The 15,764-nt window shown below is 57.3% G+C and overlaps 3 protein-coding genes and 1 non-coding gene across 6 annotated transcripts in view; 3 read left to right on the top strand and 1 right to left on the bottom strand.

The window, feature by feature from the left end:
• The first annotated feature begins 523 nt into the window (after positions 1-523).
• SHFL (shiftless antiviral inhibitor of ribosomal frameshifting) lies at positions 524-5,200 on the top strand. 3 transcript variants are annotated; one of them, XM_021705229.2, is made up of 9 exons: positions 524-695; positions 1,160-1,283; positions 1,479-1,528; positions 2,968-3,006; positions 3,174-3,323; positions 3,747-3,850; positions 3,975-4,129; positions 4,703-4,890; positions 4,972-5,200. In XM_021705229.2, exons 1-9 carry the CDS (start codon positions 675-677, stop codon positions 4,993-4,995), a joined length of 855 nt encoding a protein of 284 aa, XP_021560904.1. In that variant the 5' UTR covers positions 524-674; the 3' UTR covers positions 4,996-5,200. The 3 variants fall into 3 exon arrangements, with proteins under 3 accessions (XP_021560904.1, XP_044774009.1, XP_021560903.1); XM_044918074.1 differs by having other exon boundaries at positions 4,083-4,129; positions 4,703-5,200; XM_021705228.2 differs by having other exon boundaries at positions 4,703-5,200.
• Positions 4,966-11,643, bottom strand: ANGPTL6 (angiopoietin like 6). Its single transcript, XM_021705227.2, has 6 exons — positions 11,458-11,643; positions 8,332-8,914; positions 7,458-7,635; positions 6,713-6,900; positions 6,361-6,631; positions 4,966-5,391 (listed from the first exon to the last, which is right to left on the bottom strand). Exons 2-6 carry the CDS (start codon positions 8,905-8,907, stop codon positions 5,201-5,203), a joined length of 1,404 nt encoding a protein of 467 aa, XP_021560902.1. The 5' UTR covers positions 8,908-8,914; positions 11,458-11,643; the 3' UTR covers positions 4,966-5,200.
• A 1,824-nt stretch (positions 11,644-13,467) lies between these two features.
• Positions 13,468-15,764, top strand: part of LOC110594029 (suppressor of SWI4 1 homolog) — a 7,414-nt gene continuing 5,117 nt past the window's right edge. The window contains exons 1-5 of the mRNA XM_044918062.1: positions 13,468-13,550; positions 13,645-13,815; positions 14,320-14,421; positions 14,623-14,673; positions 14,772-14,948. Of these exons, the coding sequence (XP_044773997.1) occupies positions 13,533-13,550; positions 13,645-13,815; positions 14,320-14,421; positions 14,623-14,673; positions 14,772-14,948 (519 nt within the window). The 5' untranslated portion in view covers positions 13,468-13,532. The remainder of the gene's footprint in view (positions 13,551-13,644; positions 13,816-14,319; positions 14,422-14,622; positions 14,674-14,771; positions 14,949-15,764) is intronic.
• On the top strand, positions 14,473-14,559 carry LOC123323222. The gene has a single exon (XR_006539289.1). It is a non-coding gene; the product is annotated as a small nucleolar RNA SNORD105 (small nucleolar RNA).

Below are 15,764 nucleotides of genomic sequence, written 5' to 3'. Positions count from 1 at the left end.
CACGCAGTAGGTTGGCCCAGTGACTAGTTAGCCTTCCATATGCCAGGTGCTAGTACGCGCTCTAACCCAGGTCTCGAATCCTGGCAGACACACATAACCAAGATGTAGCCACTGTAGCATCCCCATTTTGCAGAGGAGTAAACTGAGGTTGGGAAAGGAGACGCAGCCGCGTCAGAGACTCAGAGCGAGCAGGGGGCCCAGGTCCTAATTTGTGCCCGATTCCTGAGGGAGCGGAGGAGGGAGAGCGATGAAGTGGGGGAGCGCGAGCTGAGAGGGACACGGAGATTCGCGGCGGCCTTCCAATGCGGCCCCGCCCCCACGAGGGACGTGAAGACGCGGACCCCGCGCAGCGTGGGGACATGTGACCGACTGCAGAGGCCGCGCCGCCTCCACCGCCCGAGGTCCGCGCGCTCCGCAGCAGGGTGCAGACCCCTGGCGCCCGCCCCGGTCTGGGGCGCAAGAGCAAGAGGCGGAGCCCGGGCGGAGCCAGAGCGCCCCGTCCACCCGTCACCCCCGGCAATCGAAAGCGAAAGAGGGGGCCGGGAAGGAAGGGCGGGGCCGCCCGGAGGCCCCGCCCCCTGCCCTGCGCGGCTGCTGGACCCGCGGGCGCGCCCAGGTAAGGCGGCTCCGAGCGCGCAGTGCGGACCCTCGCGGGAACCTGCGCCGCCGCCACCATGTCTCAAGAAGGTGTGGAGGTAGGAGATGGCTACGGCTGGGCGGGGGGGCTCGCGAGAGGCGCCGGGGAGGGGCCGGGGGCGCGGAGGGGCTTCGCAGTTTCTGGGGACTCCATCCGAAGCCCAGACCTTCCCCCTGGCTGGCACTCGACCGCCCCCCCCGGAAGGAGAATGACCGCCACATCCCCCAGACTGAGATACGGCCTCCTCGAGGAAAAGCGGGGACTGCAGGGTCAAGGGTCAGAGGCCAGGGGTTACCTGGCCGGCCTCCTCCCTTAGCTTGGGACGCTCGCCCCAGTCCGCTCCCTCCCCCAATACCCTGTGGGGACTTTGGCTTTTTCCAGGAAATGCCGTAGAGGGATGGGGGTGGAGGAGGAGGCCAAAAACAAGGGTCAAGTTCAGGATGGGAGAAGGATGCCTGGAGATGGAGGAGGGGCAATCGCTCCCCTCCTTACTCGATCGGAACCCCCCTTTGCCCACCCAAGCTGGAGAAAAGCGTCCGGCGCCTCCGGGAGAAGTTTCATGGGAAGGTATCCTCCAAGAAGGCGGGGACTCTGATGAGGAAATTTGGCAGCGACCACACGGGAGTGGGGCGCTCCATCGTGTACGGTGAGCCGGCTGGGGTCCCGGCCCGGGTAGGGGTTGGGAACCGGGAGCGCGCAGAGGAGGTGTGGTCTGCGTTAAGGGTAGGAAGAGACGCTGAGATCATCTCCTGAGGAGGGTCTATGTAGGGGCTCTGGGGAACCCTGAAACTCCCACAAGATCCTTCAAGGACCTTTTACTTACACTTACTCTTGCCACCAGGGGTAAAGCAGCAAGATGGACAGGAACTGAGTAATGACCTGGATGCCCAGGTAAACTGCCCCCCCCCCCCCCCCCCGTCAAAGGATGGGGTAGCTGGGGAGAGGGGACAAAAGGGGCCTGGCGGATCCATGATGAGCCCCTTCTGTGCACCACCAGTCCCCACTTCATGATCCACATTGACTTACTCACCTTTCAGTCATGTATCCGACCAGGGAGACTGCAAACTGTAGGCACTGCTCGTTACTTGTGGGTGATATTAAGTGGGAGAGAGAGACTTGAAACTAGGCAGTGAAACAAATCAGGATTAGTGTCCTTATAGAGGACCCCGGGAGGTCAGGGAAGCCTTCCTGGAAGGGGTGGTGCCAGCTCTTTAAGGCTGAAGGGAAGTAATTCAGGGAAGTGGGGGGTGGGGGAAGGAGAGGGTTGAGAAGGTTCTTCCTGGAAGAGGGAACAGAGTGAGCAAAGGAACACGCAAACAGGCTAGGATAAACAGGAAATGGGGGAGGAGAGAGGGGCAGGGAGCCCATGTGATGAATGAATGAATGAAAGGCTTTGAGGCACAGGTACGACATGGCTACTTTACCCCTTAAATGACTTTGGTGGCCAGCGCACTATGGATTTCACCTGCCTGAAAGCACCCCCCCTATAGTTGTTAAAGAATATAAGGTATGTATTGTATTCTTTACGTTTACACATGTAAAGGGTATGATAAATATAATGGGAGGGGCGCCTAGCTGGCTTAGTTGGAGGGGAGCATGCGACTCTTTCTCAGGGTCATGAGTTCAAGCCCCACATCGAGTGTGGAGCCTACTTAAAATAAAGAAAAAAATAATAACAGGAAAGTGAGCACTCCCCCTGCAGTAGGGTTTCCTTGAATTTCATCCCCATACTGATCCATTGAGACAGGTCCTGTTATTTATCATGTCCATTTTACAGACAAGGGAACTGAGATGGAGAGTGACGAAGTCACCTGCCAGGTTCATAGAGAAAGCAGGTGGCAACTGGGATTTCAACCGTGGCGCCGCTCTGAGATCCTCCTCATTCGGGATGCAGGGGGAGTGGTTTGGATTGGAACCTGCATCTATCTGAATCCAGAGCCCAAGCACTTAGCCTAAAGCAGCATGGACTCAAAGAGGCGACCCGTCACAATGCCACCAAGTGTGTGGCATTTACCAGCAGGAAGGGAAGCATGGGGTCCAGGCCTTTTCGGCCATGCTCACTCAGGGTGATCTCAGGCAACCCCTCTTCCTGCTCAGAGCCTCAGTTTATCTGAGCAGTGGGGATAATAGGTGTGCCCCCCCTCAAGACGACTGTGAGGATAACTTGGGCCATGCACCTTGCCCTCTATAAGCTGCTCCTGAGTTAGGGACTCCCTACTCATATGGGGCCAGGACCCTGCCTCCCCGTCCAGGAGCCCCACCCCAGCAAATAATGGTAAAAAGAGGTCTGAGCGGCATCCCCAGTTTCTGCCCCTGATGTCTCCACCCAGGACCCACCAGAGGATATGAAGCAGGACCAGGACATCCAGGTGAGTCCAAGGTATGGGATAGGGGCAGGTGGAGTGAGGAGGACATCCATGGGGGAGAGTGGAGGGCATCCATGGATGAGGAAAGGAGACATATATGTAGAGGGAAGAGGGCTGATGTGTTTATGTTCGCAGAGGAGGCGTGACACCCTCTTGTCCCCATCGTGCAGGATGTGGCGACCTCCCTCCTGCCACTGACAGAAGCCAACCTCCGCATGTTCCAACGCGCCCAGGAAGACCTCATTCCCGCCGTGGATCGGCAGTTTGCCTGTTCCTCCTGTGACCATGTCTGGTGGCGGCGCGTACCCCAGAGGAAGGAGGTGATAACCTGACCCCCCCACTTCAGTGTCCGCACCTCTGACCTAAGAATATCGACCCCCGAGAGCCCAGCCCCTGACCTGCAGTCTCAGAGCTCAGTCTCCATCTGGGACCCCATCCATCTGCCCCTCCAGCTCCACCCTTATCCCCAGAGCCCGACCTCTGACTCCACAGTTTGACAGCTGCCCCAGAAATCAAACCTGACCCCAAACCCACAATCCCAGGTCTGGATTTGGAACCCCCTAATCAGTGGTGTGCTTCTGGTAAATGCTTAGTAGCCCAGCTAGTGCAGGGAGGTGGCGGGAGAACCCCAGATTTGTAGTGTTTGCCAATTTCCGTGGGGTACCTATTCCCACTGCGGCCACTGTTCGAGCTCCTGGGGCGCCCCTCTGACAGGGAGCCTGCTCCCCACTCTACACACCCAGGTGTCCCGGTGCAGGAGATGCCGAAAGCGCTATGAGCCAGTGCCATGTGACAAGATGTGGGGTGTGGCTGAGTTCCACTGCCCGAGGTGTCGGCACAACTTCCGGTGAGGGTGCTGACCCCCACCCCACCCTCTGCCCTGCCCCACCCCACCCCAGCCCTGTCCTGCCCTGGCCCCACCCTGGCCCAGGCCTTACCTTTGGACCCTCACGGCCCTGCCCGCCCCCCAGGGGCTGGGCACAGATGGGGTCCTCATCCCCCTGCTACGGGTGCGGCTTCCCTGTGTATCCAACACGGATCCTCCCTCCACGCTGGGACCGGGACACCGACCGCCGCAGCACCCACACCCACTCCTGCTCGGCTGCCGATTGCTACAACCGGCGAGGTGAGGGCCTGGCATGTCCCCCATGACCTCCCCTCAACTCGGGGCAGTCTACTTGACCTTGACTCCTGGGACATCCGCCTCTGGGGCCTTACGTACCAAGGTCCCTGCCTGCTTCTCCCACGTGCCTCCTAAGGCCTCGGTCCCCAGAGCCACTTAGCTCATCCCATGGCATCAGCCCCTCCTTTCGCATCTTCCATGGCCGCCCCCAGTCTCCGTGGCCACCAACACCAGGCCACCCAAGACCCTGCCCCTCCTAATATCCACCTAATATCCATCAGCCACATTCTGTGGTCTTGCCCCTGAGGCTCGGTGGTTTCACCCCAACGTTCCATGGCCTCGGCCTCTGCCCCGTGGTCTCCTCTCGGTTCCTGGTGTATGTCCTATAGTCTCAGGCGATGCCCATGTCCCTGGGTCTGTCATGGCTTCAACACCTGTGACTTTTCATCTCTGAGTTTCCTGTAGTTCTGGCCCAGGCCCCTCCCCTCTCCAGAACACCCCGTGGCTGCAGCCCTTTTGCCCCCAGAGTCTTAGGTGGCCTCAAGCTCCGTGGCCTCAGAACCTCTCCCTCCCCAGAGCCCCACATGCCTGGGACGTCCTGCGCACACCCCAAGAGCCGAAAGCAGAACCACCTGCCCAAAGTCCTGCACCCCAGCAACCCCCACATCAGCAGTGGCTCCACTGTGGCCACCTGCCTGAGCCAGGGGGGCCTCCTGGAAGACCTGGACAACCTCATCCTGGAGGACCTAAAGGAGGAACTGGAGGAAGAGGAAGAGGAGGAGGAGGGTGGGCACAGGGAGTGACCCCTGACAGGGGCAGATGCAAGCCAGACACACTCTGTGGAGATTTTGTGTTGTTATAAAATATGAGCTCAAACTGCGATCTAAACACCCTTCTGGAGCCATTTGGGTCTGAGATGCCAGCAGGGGGACTCCTGGGTCCCGTTTTCAGGGGGACAACAGGACAGACTGTGGGATGTGGCCCCCGCTAAGTCACAAAGCAAGTGTGGCCAGGACAACTTGGGCTCCTGCTGACAAATGTCCCCTGGGACCTGGGGGACAGACAGACGGATGGTCACAGCTTCAGGGGCCGGATCAGCATGGCGGCCTTCTTGAGAGAGTAAGCCCCGCCACGAAACTCGGCCCAGTAGACGCCGTCTTGGTAGCGGCTGCGGTAATGGCCACCGCGGTGCCACACGCCGTTGAGGTTCGAGTGGGCACAGGCGTGGTACCACCAGCCTCCCCGCTGGTACAAGGCACAGTTACCTGAGGGGCGAGAAAACCCATATCCTGTCACCAAAATAAAAGCCTCTACCACTGCCTCACTAGTGCAAGGCTTTTGTCAGGCATCCCCTGGCCCTTCTCACTCTTACTGAATATAACCTCGATCCTCTCCTCCCCAGAGTAAGAACCCTGGCCCCATTTTCTTTTTTAGAGTAATAGCTTTAATTCCTCCCCTATCGCCCTACCAAAGTACAAGTTACACCTTTTCCACCCTTTCTGAAAACCAGGAGCTCTACCTTTATGGGGGGGAGGGGAATGTTACCTACTTCCTTTCTAGAATAAGACTCCTCGTTCTCACACCCTACCTTTTACCAGAACAGGAATCTTGACTCTTTTTTTTTTTTAAAGATTTTATTTGAGAGAGAGAAAGCACATGAGAGGGGGGAGGGTCAGAGGGAGAAGCAGACTCCCTGCCGAGCAGGGAGCCCGATGCGGGACTCGATCCAGAGACTCCAGGATCATGACCCGAGCCGAAGGCAGTTGCTTAACCAACTGAGCCATCCAGGTGCCCCAGGAATCTTCTCTTATTAGGAAGGAATTTGCCTCATCAAAGAAGGAATCTAGGGACGCCTGGGTGGCTCAGTCGTTAAGCGTCTGCCTTCGGCTCAGGTCATGATCCCAGGGTCCTGGGATCGAGTCCCACATCGGGCTCCCTGCTCGGCAGGAAGCCTGCTTCTCCCTCTCCCACTCCTCCTGCTTGTGTTCCCTCTCTAGCTGTTTCTCTCTCTCTGTCAAAAAAAAAAAAAAAAAAATTTTAAAAAAAAAAAAAAAAAGAAGGAATCTAGGCTCTCCATCCCCTCACCAGAATAAAAGTCCTCTCCTCTCTTCTCTTGCTTACCCTGATCCTCACCAGAGGGAAGTTTCACCCCACTCCTTTTCATTCTTTTCCATCCCTCCCTAGGAGTCCCACCTCCCATCCCCACTCCCCACCAGAAAAAGAGCTCTCCTTACCAGAATAGGAGTCTCGGTCCCTATCCACGGTACTGAAAGGCTTGTCATTGTGCCAGGAAAGAGAGTCTCCAGCATCTCCATGGTACTGGCCAAGCCGAAGGCGATAGTGGTCACTCTCAGGCTCCAAGGAGAAACTATCATAACGGGCACGTGCCCCACGCCCTCCCCAGTCCTCCAGGAGCACCAGTAACTCGTGGTCCCCACGGCTGGTCAGCTGATGCACAGGTTCCAGGCCCAGCCAGTATTCCCCATCAGGCTGCCCGAAGCCCACCTGGCAGGACAGGGAAGTCAGAAGGTCAGAAGCAGGTCCCCCACCCTCTGCCCAGCCTTGCCCCTATCCATCCACGCCCACCTTGTAGTGCTGCCAGGTAGTGAAGAAGTTGACAGAGCCATCTTGCCGCCTTTGGATCACAGTCCAGCCTCCACCCTCCAGCTGTTGCTCACACCACACTGACCTTACGTGCCGGCCCAGTCGCAGCTCATACACGCCGCTCTGCCTATGGCCTGCCTGGTGGGCCTCTGCACAATCCTGCCACGGACCTGTGGGTACAGAGATAGGGGGAAGGCACAGCCTGGACCAACCAACCCCTTACTGGGAGAAGAGTCCTGATTCTCATCTCATCCCCTCACCAGAATAGCAGTCCTGCCTCTCCCATTCCCTGACCAAAATAAGAGCCCCAATATCCATTTCCTTCCCTGAGTTAAGATTCTAGTTCATTCTTTTCTCACTACAGCAAATATGGAGCCTGGGGTACTTAAATCTGGGCTCTACAATCTCACCAGAATAGAAATCCTGAATGTGATACTCTGAACTAGCTTAAATGCTCACCAATAAGCAGTCCTAAATTCCCTGTCCCCTCATCAAAGGAAAAGTACCTCCTTTCCCGTTTTCATACCCCAGTAAGAATTCTGGTCTTTATCAGAATGAGAGCCATAGCTCCTTGTTCCATCACCAGGATAAAAGCATCATTTCCCCCCCGTCTCCTTACCATGAGAGAAATCTGCCATTAAAATCCTGGCTCCTATTTCCCTCTACCCACACTGCCCTGGGAATCCCCTAGCTCCTCACACCCTCAACAGCCCTGCCCTCATCTTACCTGTTGGCTTGGTGGGGACAGCAGGGTGCCCCACAGGCATGGGAGAGGCCAAGGGCCCCTGCTGTCTCAGGGTCTGGTCTCTCTGGGGCTCTGGAGCTGGATCTAGCCTCCTGCTGGTGTTATTAATGCCACCCACCAGACTGACAGGAACCACAGGCACCAGGGGTGGTGGCAGGATCTGGGGTGACCAAGAGACTCAGATGTGATTGCACTAGCCTTCAGCTGAAAAGACGCTGGGCCCCCAACTCTTCCCAACACCCAGATGGGTGGGAGATCAGGCAGGGGCATGTCCCAGCCCTAGAACTGATACTCCCCAAAGCCTAACTCTAGCTGTCAAGAGCAGAACTGGGCCTAAATTCCCACTCCGGTGTTCACAGCTGAACTGATCTGTGCCTCTGACACTCCTTTTCTGTAAAGTAGGGATAATGAGAGTACCTCCAACAAGGAGTATTAGAATCTTCCCAACAGCCCTGTAAGGTGTGGGTTGTCACAGAGCAACAATCTTATTCAAAATTAGGGCCAGCCATGTTCCAGAACTAAGGATAATATGGCAGCAGTTAGAAAGAGTAACACAGGGCAGATATTTATATCGCATAACACCTCCATAACATGGCTCTTTGGTCTTCACATAATAATATGCTTGATTACAGGCTCTGCGAATATTTATATTAAGCGGATAAGTGAAGATTTTAGGTAGCCACCAGTCGCGTTCTGACCCAAATGAGCTGTGGGAGGAGAGGTAGGAATCTGGGTTTTGGAGCTTTTCGGTTTCCAAAACTGCGGATCAGAGGCCGCGCGTGGGGTCGCAGGAGCCCCGTCTTACAAATGCTGCACACAGGAAGTGACTACGATTCCCGGCGAGCTTAGAGGTTACCTGCTGCTGCCCGCCCGTGCCCCCCGGGCACAGGCGCTCCAGGCGGGCGATGAGGCCACTCTGCTGGGTGACCAGCTGCGCCAGCTCCCGGAACTTGACATCCAGCTGGTGGAAGCGGGCGGCGGCGCGCTGCGCCTCCGCTGACACGTTGAGCACGCGCTCCCCAAGCAGCGCCAGCAGCGCAGCGGGCTCCGCCCCCGGGACTGGCCCCGCCCCCGGCCCCGCCTCGTGCTGCAGCTGCGAGCGCAACTGGCCCAGGCGCGCGCTCAGGCCGCGGCTCTCTTTGCGCAGCGCGCGCACCTCTCCCGCCACCGCGCCGTCGGCCGCCGCCAGCCGCTGAAGTTCGCGCAGCAGCTCCTCGTGGCGGCCCACGCGCATGCGCAGCGCCGCCACCTCGCTGGCGTTCACGGCCTCCGCGGCCGGGCGCGCGGCAGACGGCCCGCTCCAGCACACGGCGCCGGTGAACTTCTGCTGGGGCAGCACGAAGGTGTAGGTGCAGCGCGGGCCCCCCGCCCGCGCCCACGTGGCACCCAGCAGGAGCAGCAGCTGCAGCGTGCGCAGCGGAGGCGCCGACATGGCCGACCTGCAGGCAGGGGACGAACGGGAAGGAGGGGAGCCCCGGAAGCCTAGCCTGGGCCCCCAGCTCTCAGGCTGGGCCGAACCTGCGTTGCTCCAGGTCCACACAGGCTCGTCTCCCCCCCGAACCCCCCCGCCCCCCAATCTGGAAGTGCCCAAATGGGATCCCACCCTGGCCTGTCCATTGAGTCCCAGGCGCCCTTGCGGGACAGCATGTCGTGCATTCATTCAACAAACGTTCACTGAGTGCTTGCTGTGTGCCAGCCTCAGTTCTAGGGAATACAGTAGGGAACAAAACACAAAAATTCCTGCCCTGATGGGCAAAATAAAAGTAAATAAACTATAGGGGTTAATAGAGTGTATTAGACGGTGCTGAGATAGCAGTAAAACAGCGGAGAGATGTGGGGACCTAGGTCCCCGCAATTTGAAAGGTGGGAAGACGTCCTGGAGGAGGTGACATTTGAACAAACACCTGAAGAAGGTGAGGGAGGAAGTCATGAGGATGTCTGAGGATGAAGAGCATCCCTGCCAGGGGGAACAGCAAATGCAAAGGCCCTGAGGCTAGACGGTTCCTGGTGTAGTAAAGGTACTTCTGGGAGGCTGGAGCAGAAGCAGAGGGAGAATGGGTGGGAAGAAGTGAGGTGGGGTGAGAGGTAAGTCTCACTAACCCAGTCTAATAGCAGACACCCCATCTCCCACGTCCTCAGACCAAAACCCCAGAATCATCCCTGTCTCTCTTTTTTCACAGCAGATCCAACCTACTAGCCAGGCCTGTCAGCCCTTCTGTTTAGACCCTGAATTTCTCCACATCCCCCACAGTCATCATCCTCCCAACATGATCCCAGCTCAAGACACCATCTGTATTTCCTTACAGCAGCTGCCCCCCAGGCCTCCAGTTGTCTGTCATCAACCTCTGGTCTGTTTATCCCACAGCTGCCAGAGTCAAGCCATGTCTCTCCCTTTCCTAGAACCCCTCATGGCCCCCAGCTCACTCAGCAAAACCCCAAGTCTTCCTGTGCCCCATAAGCCCTGCACCCTCTTCCCGTCCCCTCCCTGCCCTCTTCTCCCTCCCACTCACCGCTCACTCACTCACTCTGTCCCAGGCACACTGACCTCCTTGCTGCTTCTCAAACACACCAGGGACAGTCCTGCCTCAGGGCCTTTGCACTTGCTGTTTCCGCACCCTAGAACATTCTTCCCAGAATTTTAACATGGTTCCCCCTCTCTCTTTATTCAGGTCTTAGCTCACATGTCCCCTCTTCAGAAGCCCTCCCTGACAACCCCATTTAGTGTTGCTCCTCCTGGACACTCCCTATCACAGTCCCAACTTTTTCATTTTAGCATCTGTCACTCTGAAATTGCCTCATTTGTTTGCCATTGTTTATTATCTGAATTCCTCCACCGAAACATCAGCTCTCAGAGGCTGAGTCTGGGTTTTGTTCAGTGCCTGATGCCACTGACACACCCCTCAACACCTACATGCCCCAGGTCGGCTGCACCCTCCCAAGTGTTCTCAGCTCACATAGGTGAGCTCCTACAAGTATCTTCACTTGAGGGCATGTACTGAGGCCACCTACCCCTGGCCCCCATTGCCTTCATTCTTGGGGTTCGCCCACCTGCAGCCTCTCAGGCAAAGACATACATGCCTCTCACATGCACTTGCCCACACTCAGAACATGTCTCACGTGTCCACACATCACCCCCATATGCCCCAAGTTCCACTATGTCCAAAGCCAGACATCCTGGGTGGCCACACAGGGGTGCCCTGGGGTCTTCCTTGTCACGCACATTGCCTTGTTCACACATTCAGCAAGCACTCCTTTAGTGCCTGTTGTGTGCCGAGAGCTGTTCCAGGCAATGGGGACACAGCCATGACCAACACAGACAAAAAAAATCCCTGCCCTCATGGGGCCAACATTCAGGTGGGGAAAGCAGATGGTGGGTAGCTCAGAGGGTGATAAGTGTTTAGGAGAACACTCAAGTAAGGAAGGGGGTGGGAGTCCTGGGATGAGGGGCCATTTTACACAGACGGGTCAGGACTTACTAAGAAGATGACACTTGAGCAAAGACCTGAACAAAGAGAGAAGGGTAAGAGCATTCCAGGCAGAGGGAACAGCAAATGCGAAGACCCTGAGCTAGGACCTTGCTTGATGTGCCCAAGGAACACCAGGGAGGCCTGTAAGACTGGAACAGAGTGAGCAAGGAGGAGAGCAGAAGGAGGTGAGGGCGAGGAGGAAACGGGACAAAATGGGCAGGGCTTCATGGGCCTCAAGAGGACCTGGGTTTTACCCTGAATGAGGTGGGAACCCCAGAGGAGTCTGAGCTGGAGAAAGGCATGAGCACTCTCATACTCGCACACCAAGCAGGAGCTCTCCTTGCCCCCTCCTTGAAGACACCAGGCCCCCCACAACAGGGATGGACCACACCCCTTGGAGGCAGATTGTATATGTGCAACATCCCCTGCCTTCCAGGATCTCAACCTGGGGAAGCCCAGGTCTCCAAACAGACAAAATCAGCCTCCCCTGCCCTCCTGCCCTCCTGCCCTCTCACCTCTCAGGACCAAGACCCTGAGTCTGGCAAGGCGCGAAGCAGGCACAAGAAGTCCCAGGAGGAGCCGAAGGTCCAGCAGAAGCCTCTGAGTGAGTATGGGGAGAGGCTGGTGGGGGAGCAGGAGGGAGGAGGCTTGGTAACCACTCCTGTCCCCCCAGAGCCTGGGACTAGAGCTGTGTGCTGAGTCCAGGAGCTCCAACTGTAAATATTTAGCATTTCCCGCATGAGAACTGAGCCAGAATTGCCAGATCCCCCTGCCCAGGCCACCAGAGCCTGATAACACAGGTCAAGCTCGGGACGTTCCCCCCACAGCGGAGCACAGAGCGTGGGAGGCTGCAGGCCCCGGGAGACTAGTCTGTGTGTGTGTCTGCGGATTTGCCTGGCAGCGGCACATATAAAGACACAACTGGAAACAGCACAGATTCCCGCAGCAACTGTGTGTTCAAAATATGGCTACACACACACACACGACCGAGACTTAAAGGAAAATACCCTGTAGGTGGAGTACATCTGTTCTGCGTGTCAGACACATACACACCCAGGCACACGGGGTCTCCCACTGGCAAGCACAGAGGTGCTAACTGGGTGTACAGTGAGCCCCTGGCACCCGCCCACCTGCCCACCACAGTGCACATGTTCCCATTGGTCTCCAACACACAGCGTCACATCCTCAGGCCAGATCATGCAGGGACAAAAACAGGCGGAAGTAACCATGCAGTCATTTCTCAGAGGTACAAAGAGACTCACGCAGAGGCCCCCAGAGCCTGGACTAGGGTCTCCCACCTGCACAAAGGCCTCACCGACCTGCAGACACACTCTCAGGGAGCAGTCTCCTTCGCCCAGTTCCTACCGTAACCCGAGTGGACTCCCGGGCTGAAAGAGGAAATGGTCGTCCCAGATCTCAGAGAGGCTGCCAGGCTGGGCCCCAGGCCTGGGCTTGGTCCCCCCCCCGACACTGGGCCCCTTGGCCCCCCACCCACAGCCCCCTCCAGCTTCCTCCATTGGCAGCAGAGAAGAAACCTCATAAGTCATAGAGAGGGACTGACAGAAGGGGGAGAGAGTCCAAGACACAGAGGAGGGGAGAGTCATGAGGGAGATGGACAGAGACAGGGGGAGTCAGGAAAAGGGATGAGAAGAGAGAAATGGGGATAGACAGAGAGACAGGAGAGATCAAAACTTGAAGGCGAGAGACAATTGATGGCACAGACAAAGCTGGGGCAGAGGGAAACAGATAGGAAGAAGACAGGGATGGGGAGGGAAAGACAGAGGGGGGAAGAGGGGAAAGAATTGGGGAGGAGAACCAGGACAGGGGAAGCAAATGGGGGAGGGGAGACAGCTGAGGGAGGGGAAGCATATGGGGGAAGGAAACCAATGGGACAGGGAAAGAGACGTTGGGGGCGTCCCTTTCCCCCATCCCAAGGTTCTGGGGAAGAAGCCAGAGGCCTGAGGCCAAGACTGGGGCTTTGAGCGGAAACCGGGAGGAGGTGAGTTATTCACAAAGCGCCCGCCTTGCCCTAAGTTTCCAGAAGGTGATGTGGACTTTCCATCTCTCAGCCGCAGACAGGACCTCCAGGGAAGACAGCTGGCCCTCAGGACCTGGGGGCCCACATACCTAACTGCCACGCTCTACCCATTTCTCTGGTTGTTCCCCAAGTGCCTGGTGCTGGTGTGCCAAGCATTGTGCATACATCATCTTTTTTAATTCGCGGGTCAGAGAAATGATTACCATCCTCACTTTAGGATACTTGTGGGAGCCTTGGGGTGGATAAAGTGGCTCTCAAATTCGCTCAGCTGGGGTAAACGGGCCGAGGTAGGATTCGAACCCACGGTTCATTTGTCCGAAGCCCGAGCTGCCTGCCTGAGGCGCTAGTCCCGCCCGGTTTCCGTAGAAACAAGCACCAGGTATCTCCATAGCAACCCCTCCGTGGATTCCTGCCTGCCGCTACCTGGTGCGCATGCCCATCTGGTGACGTCACCGCGCGTGCCGCCTCACGTGGTCACCTCGCCGGCGCCGGAAGTAAGCGGCGCGGCGACGGAAGCACAGGCAGAAGGGTCCTGCTGGAGCAATCGGCGGCATGGGGCAGTCTGGGCGGGTGAGGCACGGCGGCCCGGGGGGAGGGGGCGGGCGGGGCTCGTGGGGTCCCCACGGCGGCCGTGGCGTTGACCGCTCGCCTTTCGCCCCCGCAGTCCCGGCACCAGAAGCGTGCGCGCGCCCAGGCGCAGCTCCGCAACCTCGAGGCCTACGCCGCGCAGCCGCACTCGTTCGTGTTCGCGCGGGGTCGCGCGGGTCGCGGCGTCCGGCAGCTCAGCCTGGACCTGCGTCGGGTCATGGAGCCCCTGACCGCCACCCGCCTGCAGGTCTGCACCACCCAGCCCGCCTGCATTAGCCATGGGCCCCGTCTTCGCGGCTGCGGAGGTGGCTTCAACCGCGGACCCGCGCGTGGCTCGGCTGGAGAAAGGGACCTTTATGGGGAGCATGTCCCTGCCTCTCAGGGATTTGTGGAGCAGCAGCGAGGGCTCGCGGATGAACGCAGTCAGCTGGGGGCTTGGCTGGATGCCTAAGGCTGGTGGTTAAGGGACTCGGGTTAGCAAAGCTAGGGTGGAAACGTGGCCTCTCTCAGAGGCCTGAAGGGAGAAAGTTAACGTCGCAGGGCCCAGTGGCTCTTTCGCAAATTGGGCGATGCACAGTAAACAAGGGACAAATTCAAGTCTGATTAGTTCTAGAGGTCAGGCGCCTTCCACTCCCTTCTCTTCTCTTTCTCGGGAAAATTAAATGCAAAAAAGGGCATAACAGCTTAGGTTATAGTCTTTGCTCAAGAAGAGATATTTATGATCTTTCCATTTTGTTTTTGCAATTCTCAGATACGAAAGAAAAACACTCTGAAGGATTGTGTGGCAGTGGCTGGGCCCCTTGGGGTCACACACTTCCTGATCTTGAGTAAAACCGAGACCAACATATACTTTGTGAGTTAATACCCACAGCCCTCCTCTCCTCTCTCCTCTCTGCCCTCTGCTCCGCCAACTCTCATGATGAACCCATACGCCTCTGAGTTGCCATGATTCTGGCTTCAAAGTAAACGCTCTGAAGAGATGGAGCAGAGGTTCTCACTCCCTCCTCCCTAGCTGGTTGCCCGCCTCGACTCTCACCAATCCTTTTTTCTGTAGAAGCTGATGCGCCTCCCAGGAGGCCCCACCTTGACCTTCCGGATCAACAAGGTAAGGATTGGAGGTGGTAGGAGGGCCATGTGGGGTGGAGGATGGGTTGAGGGTGGTGCCAACCACATGTAGCACACACTCGTCACCCTGTCCTGCAGTACACGTTAGTGCGTGATGTCGTCTCCTCCTTGCGCCGACACCGCATGCACGAGCAGCAGTTTGCCCACCCGCCCCTCCTGGTGCTCAACAGTTTCGGGCCCCATGGCATGCACGTGAAGCTCATGGCCACCATGTTCCAGAACCTGTTCCCCTCCATCAATGTGCACAAGGTGAGCTGAGCCTGGTGTGGTGGCAGATAACGGGGGGTTGGGGCACACAGTACAGTAGGTACCGCACATAGGCCCCTGGGTTGTTTGCTCGGTCTTCACCTCCCAGCACTGAGGCTGAGCGCTCCAGCCCCTGAGGGCCAATCTCACTCATGTGTTCTGTGACACTGGGGGGTAAGGGGCTCCCTTACAAGTTGCCTTATTCTCTGGAAGATGGAAAATGATGCTGATGGGTCCTTTATTTCTGGAGTGTGCGTTGAGTGTTGGTCTAAGCAGCGTGGTAGGTGTCGTGAGTCCATTTTACAGATAAACAGGCCAACAGAGGTGAAGTCTAGTCTGAGGTTAGATACAGGGGGTAGAGTGAAATGCCTTTTTTTTTTTTTTAAGGTTTATTTATTTATTTGAGAGGCAGAGTAGGAGCAGGGGGAAGGGCAGAGGCAGAGGGAGAAGGAGACTCCCCACTGAGCCAGGAGCCCAATGTGGGGACTCGATCCCAGGACCCTAAGATCATTACCTGCGCCGAAGGCAGACGCTTAACTGACTGAGCCTCCCAGTTGCCCCAGGACTGGATTTTTTAACTTGTCTAGTTCCAGAGCCCCAGCTCCTAATCCCTGGCAGCAGCAGGTCTCAAATGAGGCTGTTAGATCATCCGGGAGTAGGGTGTGGATAGCTTTACGTGGGCCTCAGAACCAGGATTTCAAGCCAGCACCCCAGCCAGTCCGTCAGGCCCCACAGCTGCTAGCACGGCTAGGAGCACCCCACACCCCTTGGCTGGGAGATTTCTGGAGCATGGCCATGGCTTCAGCACACATGGAATCCTGTGGG

This window comes from Neomonachus schauinslandi, chromosome 1 (assembly GCF_002201575.2).
Source record: "Neomonachus schauinslandi chromosome 1, ASM220157v2, whole genome shotgun sequence".
NCBI classification, from domain to species: domain Eukaryota; kingdom Metazoa; phylum Chordata; class Mammalia; order Carnivora; family Phocidae; genus Neomonachus; species Neomonachus schauinslandi.
Note: the sequence above shows the minus strand (reverse complement) of the source record. Positions and strands in the feature narration are given on the sequence as shown.

Coding starts and splice junctions, on each gene's coding strand:
- SHFL (XM_021705228.2), top strand. CDS start 675: ATGTCTCAAGAAGGTGTGGAG. Junction 1,284..1,478: donor GGGGCGCTCCATCGTGTACG/GTGAGCCGGCTG, acceptor TCTTGCCACCAG/GGGTAAAGCAGCAAGATGGA. Junction 1,529..2,967: donor GTAATGACCTGGATGCCCAG/GTAAACTGCCCC, acceptor GTCTCCACCCAG/GACCCACCAGAGGATATGAA.
- ANGPTL6 (XM_021705227.2), bottom strand. CDS start 8,907: ATGTCGGCGCCTCCGCTGCGCACGCTGCAGCTGCTGCTCCTGCTGGGT. Junction 6,901..7,457: donor TGTCCCCACCAAGCCAACAG/GTAAGATGAGGG, acceptor CTGTACCCACAG/GTCCGTGGCAGGATTGTGCA. Junction 6,632..6,712: donor CTACCTGGCAGCACTACAAG/GTGGGCGTGGAT, acceptor CTGTCCTGCCAG/GTGGGCTTCGGGCAGCCTGA.